Source organism: Microtus pennsylvanicus, chromosome 3, assembly GCF_037038515.1.
Source record: "Microtus pennsylvanicus isolate mMicPen1 chromosome 3, mMicPen1.hap1, whole genome shotgun sequence".
NCBI lineage: Eukaryota > Metazoa > Chordata > Mammalia > Rodentia > Cricetidae > Microtus > Microtus pennsylvanicus.
In genome coordinates this window covers 12,620,363-12,639,323 of record NC_134581.1, presented here as the reverse complement: position 1 = coordinate 12,639,323, position 18,961 = coordinate 12,620,363, and the positions used below count along the sequence as shown (strand labels likewise).

General features: G+C 45.9%; 1 protein-coding gene across 3 annotated transcripts in view; it reads right to left on the bottom strand.

The window, feature by feature from the left end:
- Window positions 1-133: 133 nt before the first annotated feature.
- The window catches only part of Stac (SH3 and cysteine rich domain), a 126,604-nt gene continuing 107,776 nt past the window's right edge, over window positions 134-18,961 (bottom strand). Inside the window, exons 9-11 of one of the 3 annotated variants that reach the window (XM_075967690.1) lie at window positions 10,694-10,745; window positions 10,457-10,594; window positions 134-1,443 (exon numbers count right to left, since the gene is read on the bottom strand). In XM_075967690.1, coding sequence (XP_075823805.1) covers window positions 1,345-1,443; window positions 10,457-10,594; window positions 10,694-10,745 — 289 coding nt within the window. In that variant the 3' untranslated portion in view covers window positions 134-1,344. The remainder of the gene's footprint in view (window positions 1,444-10,456; window positions 10,595-10,693; window positions 10,746-18,961) is intronic. The other 2 variants (XM_075967692.1, XM_075967691.1) reach the window with 2 other exon arrangements.

The following is an 18,961-nucleotide window of genomic DNA, read 5'->3' as shown; positions in this document are numbered from 1 at the left end:
GGCAGAAGAACCAAAGTTCAAGGTCCATCCTCAGCTATGCAGTGAGTTTGAGCCAGCCTTGGCTAGAGAGCCTTTCTCAAATAAGCAAAACCAACCATGCAGCAAAACATAGCAGAACCAAGCTCCAAACCCAATGGTTCTAATGATTTTATTGCTCAGTGGCAAAATAAATCAAAGCAACGTTAATTTCGAAGTCACTGTGAATCACATTTAAACATATCAGTGACTGCTAGGAAGCAGGTCTGAATGCTGGGACCGGGCTTGGGAGGAAGGCATCGCAGTGTGGTATGTTCTTGTAAACATCGGTACAGGTCGAGAGCAATTTCCCTTGGTGGTGTGAGCTAAGCTCCAGCTCCCTCCGTCTGCACAGAGACGAGCATCACAGGTTCGTTTCTGCCTCACACCTGCCGGAGCTAGAAACGCTTCTCTAGAGAAGAATGGGGTCTAAATTGGCTACATTTATTCTAAGATGTTTGTCTCAGAGGCGCTGCCCTGTCCCTGGTTCCTTGCACGGTGGACTCACCCTCCACAGTGGAGTCCTACAGGCTGCACAAGGGAAGAAATGATGCCCCTGATACAGAGGCTATGAAATGAAAAGGGAGACGCTCTGCTCCTTCCCATTCCCAGCCCCACCTGCTCTGGGAAAGAATGCCCCGTCTGGAAGGGCTTCACAATCCCATCCGTAAGGACTCTTTCCCTGTCCTCACTCCCGCTTCTTGCTGCTGCCTGGTTCTGTGCCTCTGACTTTGCTCTGTCACCTGAATGAGTCACTGAAGTAGCAAGGACTCCCTGGCAAGCTCTCTGTAGTAAGTCAGATCTTTGTATCGTGTCCATTCAGCCCTGCCTGGGATGTGCTCCAAGGACTGAAGGGAAAGAAAGAAGATTCCAGCCAGCAGATAGATCCACAAACTAAGCAGGGGCTGAAGTGAGGCCTGGGGTGTTGGGAACAGGAAGGTTGGCCTTCTTGGTTGTCTGCAGGAGCCGTGATGTTGATTGGCCAGCACTGGGGACAGTAGTCTGGAACCAGAGTGACAGTTGGCTACTCAGATCCAAACTTGTCAGTAGGACCACACCATGACAGGAGCATATTCCAGCCTTGCGCAGGTGCGTAGGGAGGGAGCTGAGTCCTGGGGCAGCCTTGGCTATGGTCCACTTACTGCCCCCAGCTGCCCTCAGCTCTGGAATGCTGCTCTCTGGCAGTCTGGATGTGCCATGCATTGGGTCTGTTTCCAGACTGCTACCACAGTCTCAGGTCTTGAGTTCTTCCCGTTTCCTGGGCACTCTCTGGGTGGACACAGTGAGATCAGCGGAGCTGGCCTCCTGCACTTGGAGGGACTGCCACGGTCACACGTTTACCAGGACATCCAGCGGGACCAGGCCTCTCTTCTTCCCACTGAGGACTCTGATGAAGCCGTCCTGTTCTTCCTCAGAAGTCACACAGATCTGAGTGTGAGGGAGAGAGAGGAAAGGCTTCAGTTCAGCGAGAACAAGCAGGGACCTGCAGCAGAAGCTGCTGATGACTGAGCATACAGGAACACCCAGCTGAGAAAGGAGACATGGCTCGGTTGGCAGGGGGGAAGTCGGGGGTGGCGATGTGAGGAAATGCTCAATAAAACATTACATGCAAACCTGGATTTGGAAACAGGCCTAGATGCAGAATATTTTCTGGGCTCCTGCTTTATGAGTAAGGAGTAACAAAACGCCATTAAATCCGGTGACTCCCCGAAGAGGCACCATAAGGAGAGGATGACAAAAACATCTCACAGAACTGGCACAAGGATCGCAAGTTTTCAGTATATTATGCCGAAGACCCAAAATAATAGCTGTCATTCACTGGTTCCTGTCCAGTGCTTGGAATTTTACATGTGAACTGTATAGCACCAGGAAGCCAAGACACAATTTCATTACTAGCTCCAGGCAAATAAACGTGAGCATCTCTCGTACACCAGAGCAGGCACCTCTGTGAGACTCCAAAGGAAGCAGTGGAAATCCATTCGGGTGTCCTTGCTATTCACTGTTCACAGGCCAGTGCAGGGCAAAGAAGGGGGAGGCAGCCAGATGTGTGAGGTGGCCCCTGGGGAGGACAGTTCCCCCCCTCCCGTGAACCACTGCCACAGTTGAAAGGCATGCCTTGGTGAGTATTTCCCAGAGACAGCCCAAGACATGGCCCAAGAGCTCCCTGGAAAGGGACAGAGTTTAAAAGATGCCGCGGTGGTACGGGAAGGGAAGAGACCAGGCAAGTGTGCGGCTCAGCTGGAGAGAAGTCACAGGGCTCTGCACATGGACGGTTCCACTTTGAGATAAGGGGTCTACCCTGACCTGGGTCAAGATCTGCACAGAAGTTCAGTTGAGGTAGCTTGCTTTTCCAAGGCTGGGAAGAGCTGGGTCATGTTTACAACCCAGAGGTAGCAGTACCTACTGGTAAATGGAACCTGGATGAGGTTCCAGCAGAACCTAAAGCTGGACCTCTAGGGTCTGGAACATGCACCAGGCTGGTATGTGAGCTGTGTTTCAGAAACCTGACCGCAAAGAGGTTTAAATCACACCCTGGGAGGAGTTGATGTCAGAGAGTGGAGGGTGTGCCAAGGGTGACACAATGTCCAGATGTCTGTCATCTGTGAGACAGAAGTAGCTGGAGATTCTGCTGGATCTCGCTGGAGCCTAACATAGGTAAGCTGAACCCAACTCAGTTTTCAAAGACTGACGTTTGCTTTTGTCCATTCCAGAAACAATGGCACACATACTCTTTATACCAGGACTTGGGAGTCAGGGGCAGAACAGGGGGTTTGAGGCAAGCCTTGGCTACATAGTAAGTTAGAGACCAGCCTGAGCTACACAGAACTACAAACCAAACCAAACACAAATAGAAAGGTACATAACACGTTTAGTGTAAATGCTGGGGGCAGCCTGAGGACAGCTGTGCATCTTGGGAGCGGCTATGAAGTCAGATGTTGAGTGAGTAGCTCTAAGCGGGGTGAGCAGGAAGACAGCAGCCACTACTGTCTATCTTGGGGGCGGCACTCGCCAAGTGAAAATGGAAGATGCTAGTGTATTTGGGGCAGTGAATTCAGACACATACACATACACAGACACACAGAAAGACACACAAACATACACACACAGATATACACACAGACACACACAGAAAGACATACACAGATACACACATAGACACACACAGAGATACACACAGACACATACACAAACACACACACACATAGACAGATACACACACAGACACAAACATACACACAGATACACACACAGACACACACACACACATAGACACACAGACAAACACATACACACCACACCCCTTGACCTAGCCTTTCGGGTGAGCAGGACCTTGAAAAAGACATTTAAGCAGAGAAGAATGAACATGAAATAAAAATGCACCTGACAAAGTGCAGGGCAAGGGGTCAGCTGTGGCAGCGGGTACCTATAGTTCTAGCAAAGGCAGGCAGATATGTGAGTTCAAGGCCAGCCTGGTCTACAGACTGAGTTTCAGGACAGCCAGGGCTCAGACAGATGGACAGACAGACAGATGAGTTCAGTGTGGTCTGGACAGAGGTGGATGGGTGAAGAGTGGAAGGGAAGGTGGCGAGCACCGTCAAAGCCTGGAGCACACTGGAAATATAGGCCATGCTACACCCTGCTGGGCCCCTCAGCTCACTTTCTGACTTGTCTCCGTGGCCAGAACTGGGTCAGAGCCAACCACTAAATAATCATTGACAGTAGAACGGGACCAATTTGGTCAGCTTAGAATTGCCTGGGTCACATAGGATGCCGGTGGGTCACAAGAGTCAGGCTTGGCACTGCACCATGGCTGAAGGGCAAAGGTGACAGCTGGCAGATGCTGGAGAGTTTTAAGATGACAACTGAAATGGTCAGATTTATTGAAAATGGTGTTTTCTCAATTCTCTTCTATCTCTTTCCACATCCCTTTTCTTCCCTTCCCCTCTGCTATCTGTACCCCTCCTTCTCTTTCTATCCATGTATATACATAATTAAAAATAAAAGTAAAAACCTAAACCTTATCATATAATAAAAACCATAAGTTACTAGATTTGGCCAATATTCCAAAGTTTGCCACTCTGATGTATGTACAGCTATTAAAAATTATATTTTTATAAAACTAAGTAGAATTAGACAGTCTAAATAAAATATATTAAACTATGCATTCAAATGAAAACTTGGCATGAAATACATCAAAGATTTTAATGCCAATAATAACTTGATGGTTGAATTGCTGCAGTTGCTATGTTCTTCTATCTTTAAAAATATTATTTCCTAAATTTCCATATAATTAATTTCAGTTTTAAAATCAAAAAATAATTTCTGGCTTTTTTCCCCCTACAACACAAGGAATCTGTGAAAACATTTCTACAGCTATGACAGACCCAAGGATGATAGTATAAAAATGATTTAAAGGAATTTGAAACCATTTAAGTAGGACTCTTTTTAAGCTTAAAAAATGGAGAAAATTCATCCTGTCAAGGCAGGCTCCTACGTGTTCATAATGGATAACTTAATTCCATCTGGAAACAAGAGCTCTGTGGATAAACAATGTAATAATTATGAAAGATTAACCTCAGAAACAGAAATGTGATTTAATAAAAAAGCACTGCAGTTATTTTCAGAATCAATTTTCTCCCATTCCTCTGTTAATGGTTACTTGTCTCTTTATGTTTTTAGACTTATAAATATCATACTGGCTACTTTCTGGGGCTCATGGGGTGCCTTACACTGGTGTTTACCATTGCAGATGAATCTCCATTGAGACCTGCTCTGGGTTAGGATGGTGGAATATGACTTTTGTTAAACACCCACGGTGTTCAGGCACTGTGCTGTGGTGGACACAGTGAACTCTCAGTCTACATTAGGAAGATCTACTATACTGATTTTTTTAGGTGACATTTAGAGGTGACTATCAAATCCGCACAGGCTACAGATCCAATTCTATATGACTTTGCCATCAATGACCTTCCTCCTATATCACATTTCTTTAAACATAAACTAATAATGTAAGACGTTCAAGTGGATGTCAAGTTTGAATTATTTATTTATTATTGTTATTATAGCACTGATTTTTAGAGTCAGGGTCTTACTATGTATGTAGCCTTGAGTAGTCTCGGACTCACTGTGTAGAACAGGCTGGTCTTGGACTCACAGAGATAAGCCTGTTTTTGCTTTCTGAATGCTGGGATTAAAGGTGTGCTTTGCCATGCCCAGATCTAACAATAGTATTCTTAAATTAAGACTCTTGTTTGATCTCATGTAGCCCAGGCTGGCTTAGAACTCCTGATCTGCTGCCTTTACCTCCCAAGCCCGGAGATGGCAGAGCACCACCTCAGCTCAGGTTAGAGGCTTTCTTATACCTGCAAATAAAACCAACAATCAGCATTTCCACCTTTCCCTCATCCAAGTCCATGTCTTCATTGAGCCCCAGTCAAGGTGGGAGAAGTCTATGTTTGTTGTGTGGGGTGTGCGTGGCATCCAGAGACGTGGCTACAGCGTGGTGCGGGTGTGCCTGGCATCCAGAGACGTGGCTACAGCGTGGTATGGGGTGTGTCTGGCATCCAGAGACGTGGCTACAGTGTGGTATGGGGTGTGCGTGGCATCCAGAGACGTGGCTACAGCGTGGTATGGGGTGTGCGTGGCATCCAGAGACGTGGCTACAGCGTGGTATGGGGTGTGTGTGGCATTTAGAGACGTGGCTACAGCATGGTGCGGGGTGTGTGTGGCATCCAGAGACGTGGCTACAGCGTGGTGCGGGTGTGCCTGGCATCCAGAGACGTGGCTACAGCGTGGTGCGGGTGTGCCTGGCATCCAGAGACGTGGCTACAGCGTGGTGCGGGGTGTGCCTGGCATCCAGAGACGTGGCTACAGCGTGGTGCGGGGTGTGTGTGGCATTTAGAGACGTGGCTACAGCGTGGTGCGGGTGTGCCTGGCATCCAGAGACGTGGCTACAGCGTGGTGCGGGTGTGCCTGGCATCCAGAGACGTGGCTACAGCGTGGTGTGGGGTGTGCCTGGCATCCAGAGACGTGGCTACAGCGTGGTATGGGGTGTGTGTGGCATCCAGAGACGTGGCTACAGCGTGGTGCGGGTGTGCCTGGCATCCAGAGACGTGGCTACAGCGTGGTGCGGGGTGTGCCTGGCATCCAGAGACGTGGCTACAGCGTGGTGCGGGTGTGCCTGGCATCCAGAGACGTGGCTACAGCGTGGTATGGGGTGTGTGTGGCATTTAGAGACGTGGCTACAGCGTGGTGCGGGTGTGCCTGGCATCCAGAGACGTGGCTACAGCGTGGTGCGGGGTGTGCCTGGCATCCAGAGACGTGGCTACAGCGTGGTGTGGGGTGTGCCTGGCATCCAGAGACATGGCTACAGCGTGGTATGGGGTGTGTGTGGCATCCAGAGACGTGGCTACAGCGTGGTGCGGGTGTGCCTGGCATCCAGAGACGTGGCTACAGCGTGGTATGGGGTGTGTGTGGCATTTAGAGACGTGGCTACAGCGTGGTGCGGGTGTGCCTGGCATCCAGAGACGTGGCTACAGCGTGGTTCGGGGTGTGCCTGGCATCCAGAGACGTGGCTACAGCGTGGTGCGGGGTGTGTGTGGCATCCAGAGACGTGGCTACAGCGTGGTGCGGGTGTGCCTGGCATCCAGAGACGTGGCTACAGCGTGGTATGGGGTGTGTGTGGCATCCAGAGACGTGGCTACAGCGTGGTGCGGGTGTGCCTGGCATCCAGAGACGTGGCTACAGCGTGGTGCGGGGTGTGCCTGGCATTTGTGTGAGCAAGGGTGGGAGGGTGGACCTGCGAGGACTGAGAAGTGAGTGTGATCAGGGTGTGCATTGTATGAATTTCCCAAACAACTAATAAAAACATGCCTGAGGGTGGGAATGTGCTCAGTAGAGGTGCTAACGTGGGCAAAGAGGCCCGTGTTTGCATTTGTATTCTTGCCTGGCACTCACATGTGCCCCTGAGTAAGGCACATAATCTCTGTTGGAATCTGCTCCCTATTTTGTAAAATAGAAATCCTCCAAGGTTAATCCACACAATTCACAGGGCATGTGAAAAGAAGACGTTATAAATATCTGAGGTTAAGCATCTTCCCTGCTTCATTCATGGAGGTGGGTTCTCTTTGTGGACCTGCAATGTGGTGATTTGGCTAGTCTTGTTAGCTCCTTTTCCCTGGGGGTTCCTTAGTCACTTGGCCTCTGGGAGGACACTAAGAATTCGACCTTCTGTCCTCACACTTACACAATAAATTCTTTACCCTTGAGCCAGCCTCTCCCAGTTCTTGCTATTACATTTTATGCCCACTGAAAAAGACCCTGCCTGTCTTTCCTGGGTCTCTCTTGCTTCCTCAAGCCTGGAAGGTTTGACACACCAGGTGACTCAGGGCTCACCAATGCCCAAGCTTCCTCCAGTCTTCTTCCCTTGGTAGAAATGAGAACATCTTGTCTCCTAGGTCAGTTTTGCTGTGTTTCTTCTTGGGCCTTTGTTTTGCCATAGGTCATCCAATGCCACTATCCCCTGAGCTTCAGGGTAGCCCCTAGTGGTGGGGGTGGTTGCAGTGGTGAGGGCAAGGTGAGGTGGGCTGGAAAATTTTGATCTTTTGCGTACCTTGGTCCTACCTGATCTCCATCACTGTGATATTAAGGCTGAATAAGGCCAAGGACTCCCTGCATCTGCATCTCTGCTCTTTCATCTTTCAGAGAATTTTCTTTGAGAACTATGTTCATCTGGGCACAGCAGCAACTGGATTCTGGTTCTGATCTCTGTATTCTGTCTATAGCATTATCCTCACACTCTCCAAACTCTTCCCCTAAGGGAAGTCTTATTGTTGACTACCCGCTGTCACCGTGAGATTGTCCCTAATTCTCACCATTATGAGATTACTTTGAAGGATGTCATTCCTTTCCCAGCTTCCCCACCCTTCTGCTGTGCATAGATTATTTTCAGGAGCTCATTGCAGAAAATGGAATTATAGCATGCATAGGACTGACTAATTTTCATGGTTCTTAATACATGGTCTGAATTAACTGTTCAAAATGAGCAGACTGACGCACACTCCTAACTACAGAAAGTCGATTTCACAAATTCCACCTGCAACTGTTGTTAAGATATATTGGAAAACAGTGATCTTATTTATTGGTATATTATTTTTAATAATTTTTATTTCTTGACTTTAAAGGGAATAGACAATTTTTTCCAAAAGTTTTTTTCATTGTATATTTTTTTCAGATTTTTCCTTTAGGCATTCTAATGACTAGTCACAATGAAAAGGTGAATCATTGTTTTTGTATGGGACTTCTTTTCTTTTAACATTAGAAAGCAAGCCCGGGGGCTTGTGTTCTATCACTGAGCTATATCCTAAGACTTTGCTATTTTGAGACAGGTTCTTAGTTCAGTCTGGCTTTGAACTCACTATTTATGCTGACCTCGAACTTGAGATTTTCTTGTTTGTGTTTCCTGAATGCTGGAACTGCTTGGTGTAAACTACACGTCCAGTGTGGGGAAGCATTTGTCAATTAGATAATGCTATTTGGAGCTACATATGGAAAAGAAAATGGTTGATCAAATTGAATAAAACAGTATTTTTGAAAAATAAATCAGTTATAATTAAAAAGTAATGACAGATCGTGTGTGTGTGTGTGTATGTGTGTGTGTGTGTGTGTGTGTGTGTGTGTGAGAGAGAGAGAGAGAGAGAGAGAGAGAGAGAGAGAGAGAGAGAGAGAGAGAGAGAGAGACTTAGTAATTATCTTTGAAGATAATTCCCCAAAATGGGCGAGGAAATGGCTCAGTGGTTGAGAACACCGACTGCTCTTCCATAGGACTCAGGTTCGATCTCCAGCGCCCCCATATTGACTCACAACTGTCTATAACTGCAGATCACAGGCGAGCCAATGCCTCATTTGACCTTCACGGCACCCGACATGCATGCACTGCATAAACATCTATGCAGGCGTAGTCTCCACATGCATGAAATAGAATAATAAAATTAAAGAAATTACATCCAATACATGTTTGGGACAGCTGTACTGAACAGACAAGTCTTAAATTATGAAAGCATGTTTCATTCTTTAAATTCTTGTAGACTGAGCCTTGTAATTCCCACATTTTCAGGTAGAGACCCACTACCTGGAGGATTACTACAATCACTACACACCAAGAATGCAGAAAGAGGCCAATTTCTGACCCCCAAACTGAAAATTGCAATCAACTGTGAGGCTTCATTGAGAAGGACAGGAAATGTCAAACTCTGGTTCCTCACATCCTCTGACTTATCCGGAACTGTCCTGGAGACTGGCACCGGTCACTTTCCTCTGCAGTGAAGATGAGCTATGTGACAGGAAAAAACAGAAGCACGGCTGAAGGTCAGCCCCTCTGTGCTTGAAGGGAACACACAGGAACGGGACAGTGCTGAACTCTGACTGTCCTGTTTGTTTCTATCTGTATTCCAGAGCTGAGATAAGGAATCCAGAAGGAAGTAGTTTCAGGATACTATAGATGTAGAGGTCTCAGGAAAACCAACAACCTCACAGGGAATGTGCAGGTCAACATAGCAAAAAGGTACCAGGAACTTGTAGATGAGTACAGGGAGATGGGCGGAGTCTCTGTCCAAGGTGGTTTTCTGTCCATGTTCTGTCCCTGTCTATTATGTGAAAGTGGATGGCCTTCAGGGGAAACATAGAGGCTTAGAGTCTTGATTAGGAGATCTGAGAGGACTCTGTGTGTTTGGAGCCAGCACACCAAGCCCTGTAGCTCAGCAGCACACGAGGACAAAGCTTTCTCATTAGTGATAACACATAGGTGGTCACAAGCCCAGAATGGAAACAGGAGTGGCCACTAACATCAGTGACTTGTGGTCCTCAGACAGGAGCAGGGATGAGATGCTCTCTCATGACAATCTGCCATTCCATACGCTTCTTCTCTGACAGACACCGCTAAGGCTCTGTGGTTTGAATGAGAAATGTCCCCTACAGGCTCCTGTATTTGAACACTTGGTCCCCAGTTCCTGGCACTGTTTGGGGGAACTAATGGGATCTTTAGGAGGTGGCGCCTTGATGGAGGAAGTCTGTCACTAAGGGCGGGCTTTGGAGCTTTATTATTTATTCCCACTTCCTGTTCTCTCTGTCTCTCCTTCTCCCTCCTGTCCCCTCTGCTTCCTGGGTTTGAATGAAATGTGATCAGCCAGCTTCCTGGTCCTGTTGTGTGCTTTCATCTCCTTCCCAGTCATTATGGACTCCAACGTTCTGAAGATCCAAGCTAAAACAACTCTTCTTGTCCCTAAATTACTTTTAGGTATGGCATTCTATCACAACGATAAAAACTAATTAAGGGTCTTGTATGCTGGATTCTCGCTACCCCACACCATTGACACAAGTTCATCTTTTCTCAAGTGACACACTTGGTCTCCGGCTTGTTCCAGCTTGTGTCTGCTTTGCTTACCTGGTTTTCTTTCAGTGTTATCTGTCCCTGGTCTTTGCAGCCAATGAAGGTTCTAACACACCTATAAATCTTCTCATGCTCTTCTACTCTCTGAACAAAGTTGGCCGGAAAGAAACCAACCCTGTCCCGAATTTTTCCCTGAAATGGAAGAGGAGGCATTCAGCGGCCAACGCAACATTTACGGTTACTGTCATCACCAAAGGATTCTTATTTCTTTTTAAAGACCGAGATACCTACTTTCCACCAGTCTTCATTGGAGTCCTCTAGCAGAGTAATCATGTCTCCTGGCCTAAAAATGAAGAATGGATGAGTTGGGTGGGGAAGTGAAACAAGGAAGGGAAAATCGACTTTGATGTGAGACGGTTTTTCATCCACTCACGCAATCCTAAAATAAACAGAAATAAAACAAACACCATTTCACTGGCTCTTCCCTCCCAAGAAAATGGAAAGCACATATAATTTCTGTGCCTTATTTTTTAAAAAATGGTGATTATCTTTACTTTCAGTACATGAAGATCATATTTACATTTCAAAAAGACCCAGATTTTCAGTGGTTAGGAACACTGGCTGCTCTTCTCGGTTAAATTCCCAGTACCCACATGGCAGCTCACAGCTGTCTATGACTTTAGGTCAGGGGATTTGACACCCTTGCAAAGATATATATGCAGACAAAACACAACACACATGAACTAAAAATAAACATTTTTTAAAAGGAACACACAGGGGATCGGGGTGGCAAGGTGTCATGTATGTTGACCAACCTGGTCTCATATGTGATACATAGATAAGGATGGTGAAAGCCTACATTTCCATGTTTGCCTCTTTAGTAACAAAATCCCTAAAGCCACTCCTGATTGCAAGAGATGAGAGAGTGGGCCCCACACCTGTGAGAGGTACTGCACCACCTCAAGATAAGGAGAGGAGAGGAGCTCTACGTCTTCCCTGGGAAGGACTTAGAGCTGTCAGTGTGACTGTACACTGCAGAGCCAGCATCAGCCAACATCATGGATTCTGCCCAATTCAAGACCTAATACTACATTGTTGCTCAGGCTGGCCTGGGATTTACCATGTAACCCAGGCTTGTCTTGAACTCACTGCAGTCTCCTGGTTTTAGCCTCCTGATGCTGGATGCTGAGGCTATGCCACAATAGTCACCTTTTCACTCTGCCTGGGTTTGCTGCTCCCAGCCAGGAATTTTTCAAGACTCGTCCTCGTCCTCTCCTGGCAGACTTTCTTTTTATTTGTATGGTACCAGAAGCACTATTTAAGAAACTCATTGTTGACTTTCTTAGGTGCTGGGATAGAGCAGAGCAGATTTCTGTGCTCATTTTGCTATTCTAATTCAGCCTTTTCCGCTGTCAGCGCCACATCTCAGTTACTATCTGTTTCAACCTGGGGTTCCCACAGAGACTTTTAGGGTTACTAATATCTAAGCGTCACTTCCTGCTGCTCCAGGATAAACTCTGGAAACAGAGATCAGGGAAGCTATCAAATTTAGTCACGGGCAGCTCCGAGAGAAATTGGGAAGACTCCTGTCACGGATCTCCATCTTTGCAAGGTGCAGGCATGTGAAGGGTGTTTATGGAACTCCAAGGGGTCATAGTCAAACAATGGGTATATTTTTCTCCAGAGCTCTTCTTCCTTTTTCTGCTCCACTTCCTCTTCCTCCTCTTTCTCTTCCCCATTCTCCCCTTCCTCCTATTCCTTATCCTCTTCCTCTTCTGTGTGTCCAGTGTGTGCAAGTATGATGTATGTGAGCATGTGTGAGCGCCATGATGATTGCATAGAAATCAGAGGGCAGCCTAGGGTATTGGTCCCCACCTTATTGAATCAGGATCTTTTGTTGTTCACGAATGCACTGCATATCCAAAGCTAGCTTCCTTCAGGAGTCACCATGGATATTCTCCCATCTTATCCTAGGAGTATTTGGGTTACAGACACACTCTACCATGCCTGGATTTTACATGGGTCCTAGGGGATTTGAACTCAGGGCCTTATTCTTCACCTTAGGTGACTTAGACACTGAACCATCTCCTCAGTCCCTTTCTTCTTCTGAAGCCCACTGACCTTTGACCTCTGCCTCTGTTGGAACAGCTATGCTTTCTTTCACAGTCCCTGTGAGTGCTTCAGGATTTAGAATCTCCCATGAAGAGGATGGATTACTAAAAGATGAAGAACGCAGGCAGAAGTCACGGTTTCTGCTCGCTCTGTTAGAGCAGCCCTGCAGCAGTAAACACAACCGACTTTCTGCCATTTCAACAGTCGCAGCTGCCTACTGATGCCACCAGAGAGAGATGCTGGAGAAAATCGCTCTTTCCCAGGTGAGGGATTTAATTAAGTACCAGGGATGAAAGTCATTGTAGCCAAATCTGCTAAGCTCCAGCAGATTTTACTTAACCCTGTAACCTAAGAAACGGCACATCAGTATCAAATGCAAAGGCTTTGCTGATGGTTTGATAGAGGCTGTAAGCAGGGGATTGGAGCTGGAGACGAGAGAGGTGCCTTTCCTAAGGATAAAAGACGAGGCTGCTTGCTTTAAATTTCAGTATCAGAGAGCAGCTAGAGACCCAGCCTTTAGAGTGCTTTGAAGTGGACAGTCCCAGAGCATCTGCCCCGTGCTAATTAAACTACCCACTGAAGAAGGCACACAGCTGAGATTATTTCATCTGCGATAACAAGAATACCTCTGACAGTGTTGTTCCCAACAAAAGATCCCGACCAGGACCAAAAAGTGCTTGGGGAGTGAAGAGCGCTACATCGATCCATGCATTCTGTGCTTTTTAGAAAACCCACTTCCTCATTCAACAAATATCCACAGAGTGGCTGGTGCTGAAAGAGTCATTTCACTATACCCAGTACGTACTGCAGAACAAAACCCTTGGCCCAGAAATACACCAACGGTTTGCGTGGTCTGAGTTAACCTTTAATCTAGATGCAGTCTAAATGAGCATTTGGAAGGAAGTGAGACCCAGCTGCCTCGGTGCATGCAGAGACTCCCACACTTGGAGAGGAGATGCTAAGGAGAAAAACACCCAAGTCACAGTCTTACAGACAAGGCTGCTGAGCACCTGGCTCGAAGGGCAAGGCTGAACTCTGGGATGATGGTCTCTGTGTCCACTCTCTGGGTCTGATCCACTTTCTTTACGTGTTACCTGCTCTCCGGGTAAAGCATGATTTAAAGATCCTCTCTCTGTCCCTGCTGATTGGATGATTCTCAGTGACAGGTGGTAGCCGCTGACTTGGCATTCTAGTCACAGTAAGGTGACGCTGTGGGATAGTCTGTTTTATGTCAAAAAATGTTTTGGCCCAGTTTTAAGGCTCTAGCTAAAGTTTGCTCAGTTCTCTTTATTAAGCACCTGATTAACTCTTCTCTCCAGCTACTTCTCCTCCTCGAGCTCTGTTCTTCCAGATTACTATGTTCCAACTCTGATCCCTCACCCCAGGTCAGGTACCAGACAGTGATAAGTGGTCCCTAAGCTCTGGAGCCTGGCAAATTACAGGGAGTCCCAAGAAGCCCCATGACTTGGGGTGATGGGGAAGAGGCCCAAAAATTTAAAAAAAAGAGGAAAACTTGAATGGGATAATAGATAATTTAGTGTGAACTTATATTCACACTAATAATAATAATAGTGGGTAATATAGTGAATACTTGTGTTCTATTATTTATGAATAATTTACATTGGTATAGTTTTTGTATATTGATACAAGTTCAAATTATATTTGGTATTTCTGTTTATAATATTTGTACACCTATGCAAAGTTATTCTGTCAGATTGTATACATGCATGTTTCTACTTCTGTTTAAGACATTTTGTATATTGATACAACTTTTAGGGTGTATTTTCATATTGTATTATATATTATTCCTACCTTTGATCAAGATACTTATACATTGTTTACATTTTGAGGTCATTGTCCTCATTTGCTGCACATTTGTTTGCAGATTATTTAATATTCTGATATGAAGTCTTAGTTCTTAAGTTATACAGGTATTAAGTATTATAGGTCAATAGCTATTCATGTTTGTTATACATATAGTGAGATTAACTAGGTTCTTTAGATATATAGAGATTGTATTCTGCCTAGATAGGTAATCTTCAACCACTTTAAGGATGACCCTTGTTGGCTAAAGTATATTATGCACAGAGCTATGAATGATACTACCTGAGCAAGGCTATGTGGAATCTTCTGGAATCTATTATTGGAAGATGGTTTGTTGCTTCATGGATGAGTGTTCCTAGAGGCAGGTAGGTTGACCTAAGACCCTACTGTCAATCTCTCCCCATGGCTCGTGTGGAGCAAAGGTTCTTAGGAGTGAAGACACTCTCCACTGTTGGGACAGAAGGCCATCTTTGCCTTCTATTTGGGAGTCAGAAAAATGATCTTCACTCTATCTCTGCAAGAATAACCAAAGGAGATTCCATGGTGTCAAGTTCCTGTTTCTTGAGTGTTTATGACTGTCAGGTCTTGGCTGTGAAAGATTTCTCTAAGCCTCAGTTTCCTGACCTTGAGGGTGAGTGGAATCCAGCAAGTTGGGGCCTCTATTTTCAGACAAACACATTATTTTCTACAAGTGAGCTAAGGAATGGAAGGGACTTAGACAATCCTTCTAAATTAGGGGTGGGCCAGAGAAAGAGTAGGGACAGAAACACTGGTTTTTATTTTAAACACTAAATTGCATCAATGCTTACATAAAATATTTAGGCAAGTCCACAATAAGTGTTGGTTATCATTACTCTTAAGCCACAATTACAGCTTTCAGGATGTTGGTAAACTCAAAAGCAGAAATCTATAAACTGTGAGTTGACAGTGAGCATCTTCCATGATTGAGAAGCAAGTGCCCAGGGTGGGAGTAGGGGGTTAGGGACAGAGCCAGTGCGAACCTGGATCCAGGCAAAAATCCCAGGCGCCTAGGCCTCTGATCCTGAGCTATCACAATGATATGCTTTAAGTTTGTATGTTACACATAATAAACACATAATGAGACATAGTTGCTTTGCAAATTGTTCTGTGGACTGAGAGAGAAAACTATGCGGAAGTCTTTGGCACTATAAAATCACTAATTCTATCGCAAGCCTGTCATTTTCCACTTAGAGTCAAGACGATCTAGTGTGTGTGGACACCTCTCTCTCTGATGTGGTCTGTCTGTTTCCCTGGCTGACCTTGAACTTCTGATCAATCTCTTGCCTTAGCTGGGGTTGCAGAGGCATGAGACCATGTACTGCTATACTGCTTTTGGTCAGGGACAACTGGTAATGAGATGTTTGCTTTCTTCAGTAGCTGCAGACCCTGGTCTTTGGAATGATCCAGAACTTAGGAAGGCTTCTGCCTCTCTTCATGAAGATCCATTCTCCTTGTCCCGCCCTCCCCCCAATCCATTCTGACCACAAAGTAACTGGGATTAGTAACTGACTATCTAGGTGCCTCATACAGTGGTATTTCTGTAGAGCTGAAAACAGCAGATCTCCTGGAGGGGGAACAATGCTCACTGCATGAAGTGGGCATGGCCTGGCATATTTGTGCATAAATCAACAGGGACAGAGAGATTTGACTACTTACCTCAGGGTTTGGCTCCACGACTAACTGCTGGGTATCAAGCTGCCTACCCATGACATCAAAACAATGCATAAGAGTTGCCCATGTCACCCTGCAGGCATTTTGGACAGTTTTAACATTCCATATCCTAGCCTATTCATTAGAGGAAGAGAAGTCCACACTGAGCTCCATCAGCACCACCACTCAACCGAAACAGATGTCCTCGAAAGACCCAGCCAAAGGGCAAAGCAAAGGAAGTCAGCCAAATGACTCTGCTCATCTGAGACTTAGTGGTGAATGGTTTCACCAGGCTCATTTCTCAGTCTTCATTAATCTGGTCCAGATTGTTTACAGTCTGGGCACATAAGCATAACATCGGGAACGCCTGGACTCTATAGCTTGATTTCTATCTTAAACCTGAGCTCCTTAAGGCTGCTTGCATTTTCCCCCAAGTCCATATTCTGACAAGAACATTCAGCTAAAAGGGCTATTTGGAAGATTTTGGGGAGCTGCTCCTGAACTGTTACAGATCACGCTCTCTAGAACCTAATTGGGAGAGGCGTTTGAGTGAGAGGGAGGCTGCTAAACACATTAGTGACATTTGGGAAGGTCTGGGTTTCTTGACATAGTACAGCCTCACAACATAATACGCATCAGAGACTTTCCTCAAATAGCCTTGATTGGATTTTGATGTCCTGGCGACTGTGAAGATTATTTTTAAATCAAATTGGTGCATTAGAATTACATTTAGTTTTAATTAAGTTGATGCATTTGCTAAGCAGTAATGTACTTAGAGAATGGAAATGAGACACCAGGGGAGTCTTCTCCTGTCTCATTTGTCTCAAGTTGGTCCTCCCTTCTTATTTTACATAGGGTGCACACAGCTGGCAAGGTGAAGGACGTTAGAGTGGGCCCAACAGTAAACACAAGCCTCTTGGAGGCCATCAATACAAAACCAGGGAGCTAGAGTCCTGTGTTTTGTGTGTGTGTGTGTGTGTGTGTGTGTGTGTGTATGTCTAGGTCAGAGGACAACCTTGGATGTTGTTCCTCAGGAACTGCCTACCTTCATTTCTGGAAACAGGGTCTCTCACTGGCGTGGAGGTCACTAAGTCAGCTGTCTGTCCCTCCGCAGTGCTGGGATTACAAACACATACTACATGTTCTGCTTTTGTTTTCACATGGGGTTTGGGTCATTGAACTCACGACCTCATGCTTATGAGACAAACACTTTAGGGTGTGATCTGTCTCCCCAGTCCTTCATTCTGGCTGAGCGTGCCTTGGCTAATGGCAATCATGATTGCTTTCAAATCTAGAATGTAATCAGAACTCAGGCGATTATTTAACCACACAGATTTCCAGGCAGGACTTAGCTTAGGGTGGAGGTTTATGGTGTCCCCAGGAACCTCCACTTTAATAACATTCTCCATGGATTCTTATGGTTCACAGCCAATGGCTTTAGCTGTTCCAAACAGCTTTCTCCTCTAAAATACGATTGGCTTGTGCAACCTCACAGTTCTACTAAAAGAACTCAAGGAATGCTGGGAAAAGTCATGGAAGACTTAGAAATGGACAAAAAACATAATCAGGTTATTGTCTTTTTTTCAATGGCTTTGTTATTTTCATTTCATAAAAGTCGTAGAAAGCTTATAATGATGTAATTATCACTGTCTACAGAAATGCGAGAGGGTTGTGCCTGGCAGAATCTAGCTGAGATACTCCATGACTGTTCTCACATTGGTTTGAAAATTCCCACCAGCAGTCCTCCCCATCCCCGGACGTGATGCAGGCTGGGCTCCCTAGCTGTGACATCTCACCAGTCCTCTCGTGCATCAGTGAATCAAAGAGTAACTTGCGGATTTGTATGAGAATCACAGTTTGATCTTCACTGTAAGCCTTCTGTATCTGGAGCAATGTAACACGAGGACAGCCTGCAGATCAGACTCCCTGGCTCAGGGGTCAAACCTCGTCCCCATAGACTTACTGGAGAGTGATGTGCGTGATGACTCGGGGTATGCTGCCACACTGTCTGAGCTCACCGTCCAACGGTGAGTTCAGGAGGATGGGTGCGGGAACAGGTGTGCAGGGATAGCAAGGCGCCCTTCCAATGTTCTGCAGCCCAGTGGGGTAACTGTGGTTGGCAACAGTTAACTTGATGACACTTTCTATGTTTAAAAATCATCACCAGAGATGATTTCCAACATCCCTAACACAGAAATGATAAATCTTTAGGGTGCTAGGAGTGACGGTTAGTGTGAATCAATCAATACACACTATATCCATTTACTAAACTACCATTATAGTATCTTACAGATACATGAAATTATGTGTCAATGAAAAGTAAAGTTAAGGCTGGGGAGGAAGCTTAGTTGGTCAGGGACTGAGCTTAGTTCCCAGAGACCACGTTAGGAAAACAAAGCGGAGCATGATGGTGCATGCTTGTAATCTCAGTGCTAGAGTAGCTGCAGAAACGAGGAGATTCTCAGGGCTTGCTGGCTAGCCAGACCAGCCTACTTGGTGAGTTCAGGTCAGAGTGAGACCTTGTTGCAAGAAATAAAACTAAACGCAAAGGCAGGCAATTTCTGAGAAACGATGCTCGGAGCTATTCTCTGCCCTCCACATGCACGTGAACATATACACACGTGTATCCACACACATTCACACCCCTGCATCCACATGGTGTGCACACACACATATCCATACACACATTAAAAAAATAAAAATTACTTAGCTCCTCAGCTTTCACAGAGAGGACACTGACCAACATCCACGTAGGGTGTAAGGAACAGGTAGGAGCAAAGTCAGAGCAGTCAGCTGCCCGCTGCTCTGCTTCCAGGTTCTACTTTCTACCCACATTCTTAATGCTGCCTCCTCCTCGCGGGTCCCCCTGAACAGAGAACCACAAGCTGTGTCCCTGGCACAGAACTGACAGCAACAGCATGTACCTCTGCTGTGAACTTTCAAGACCTTCTC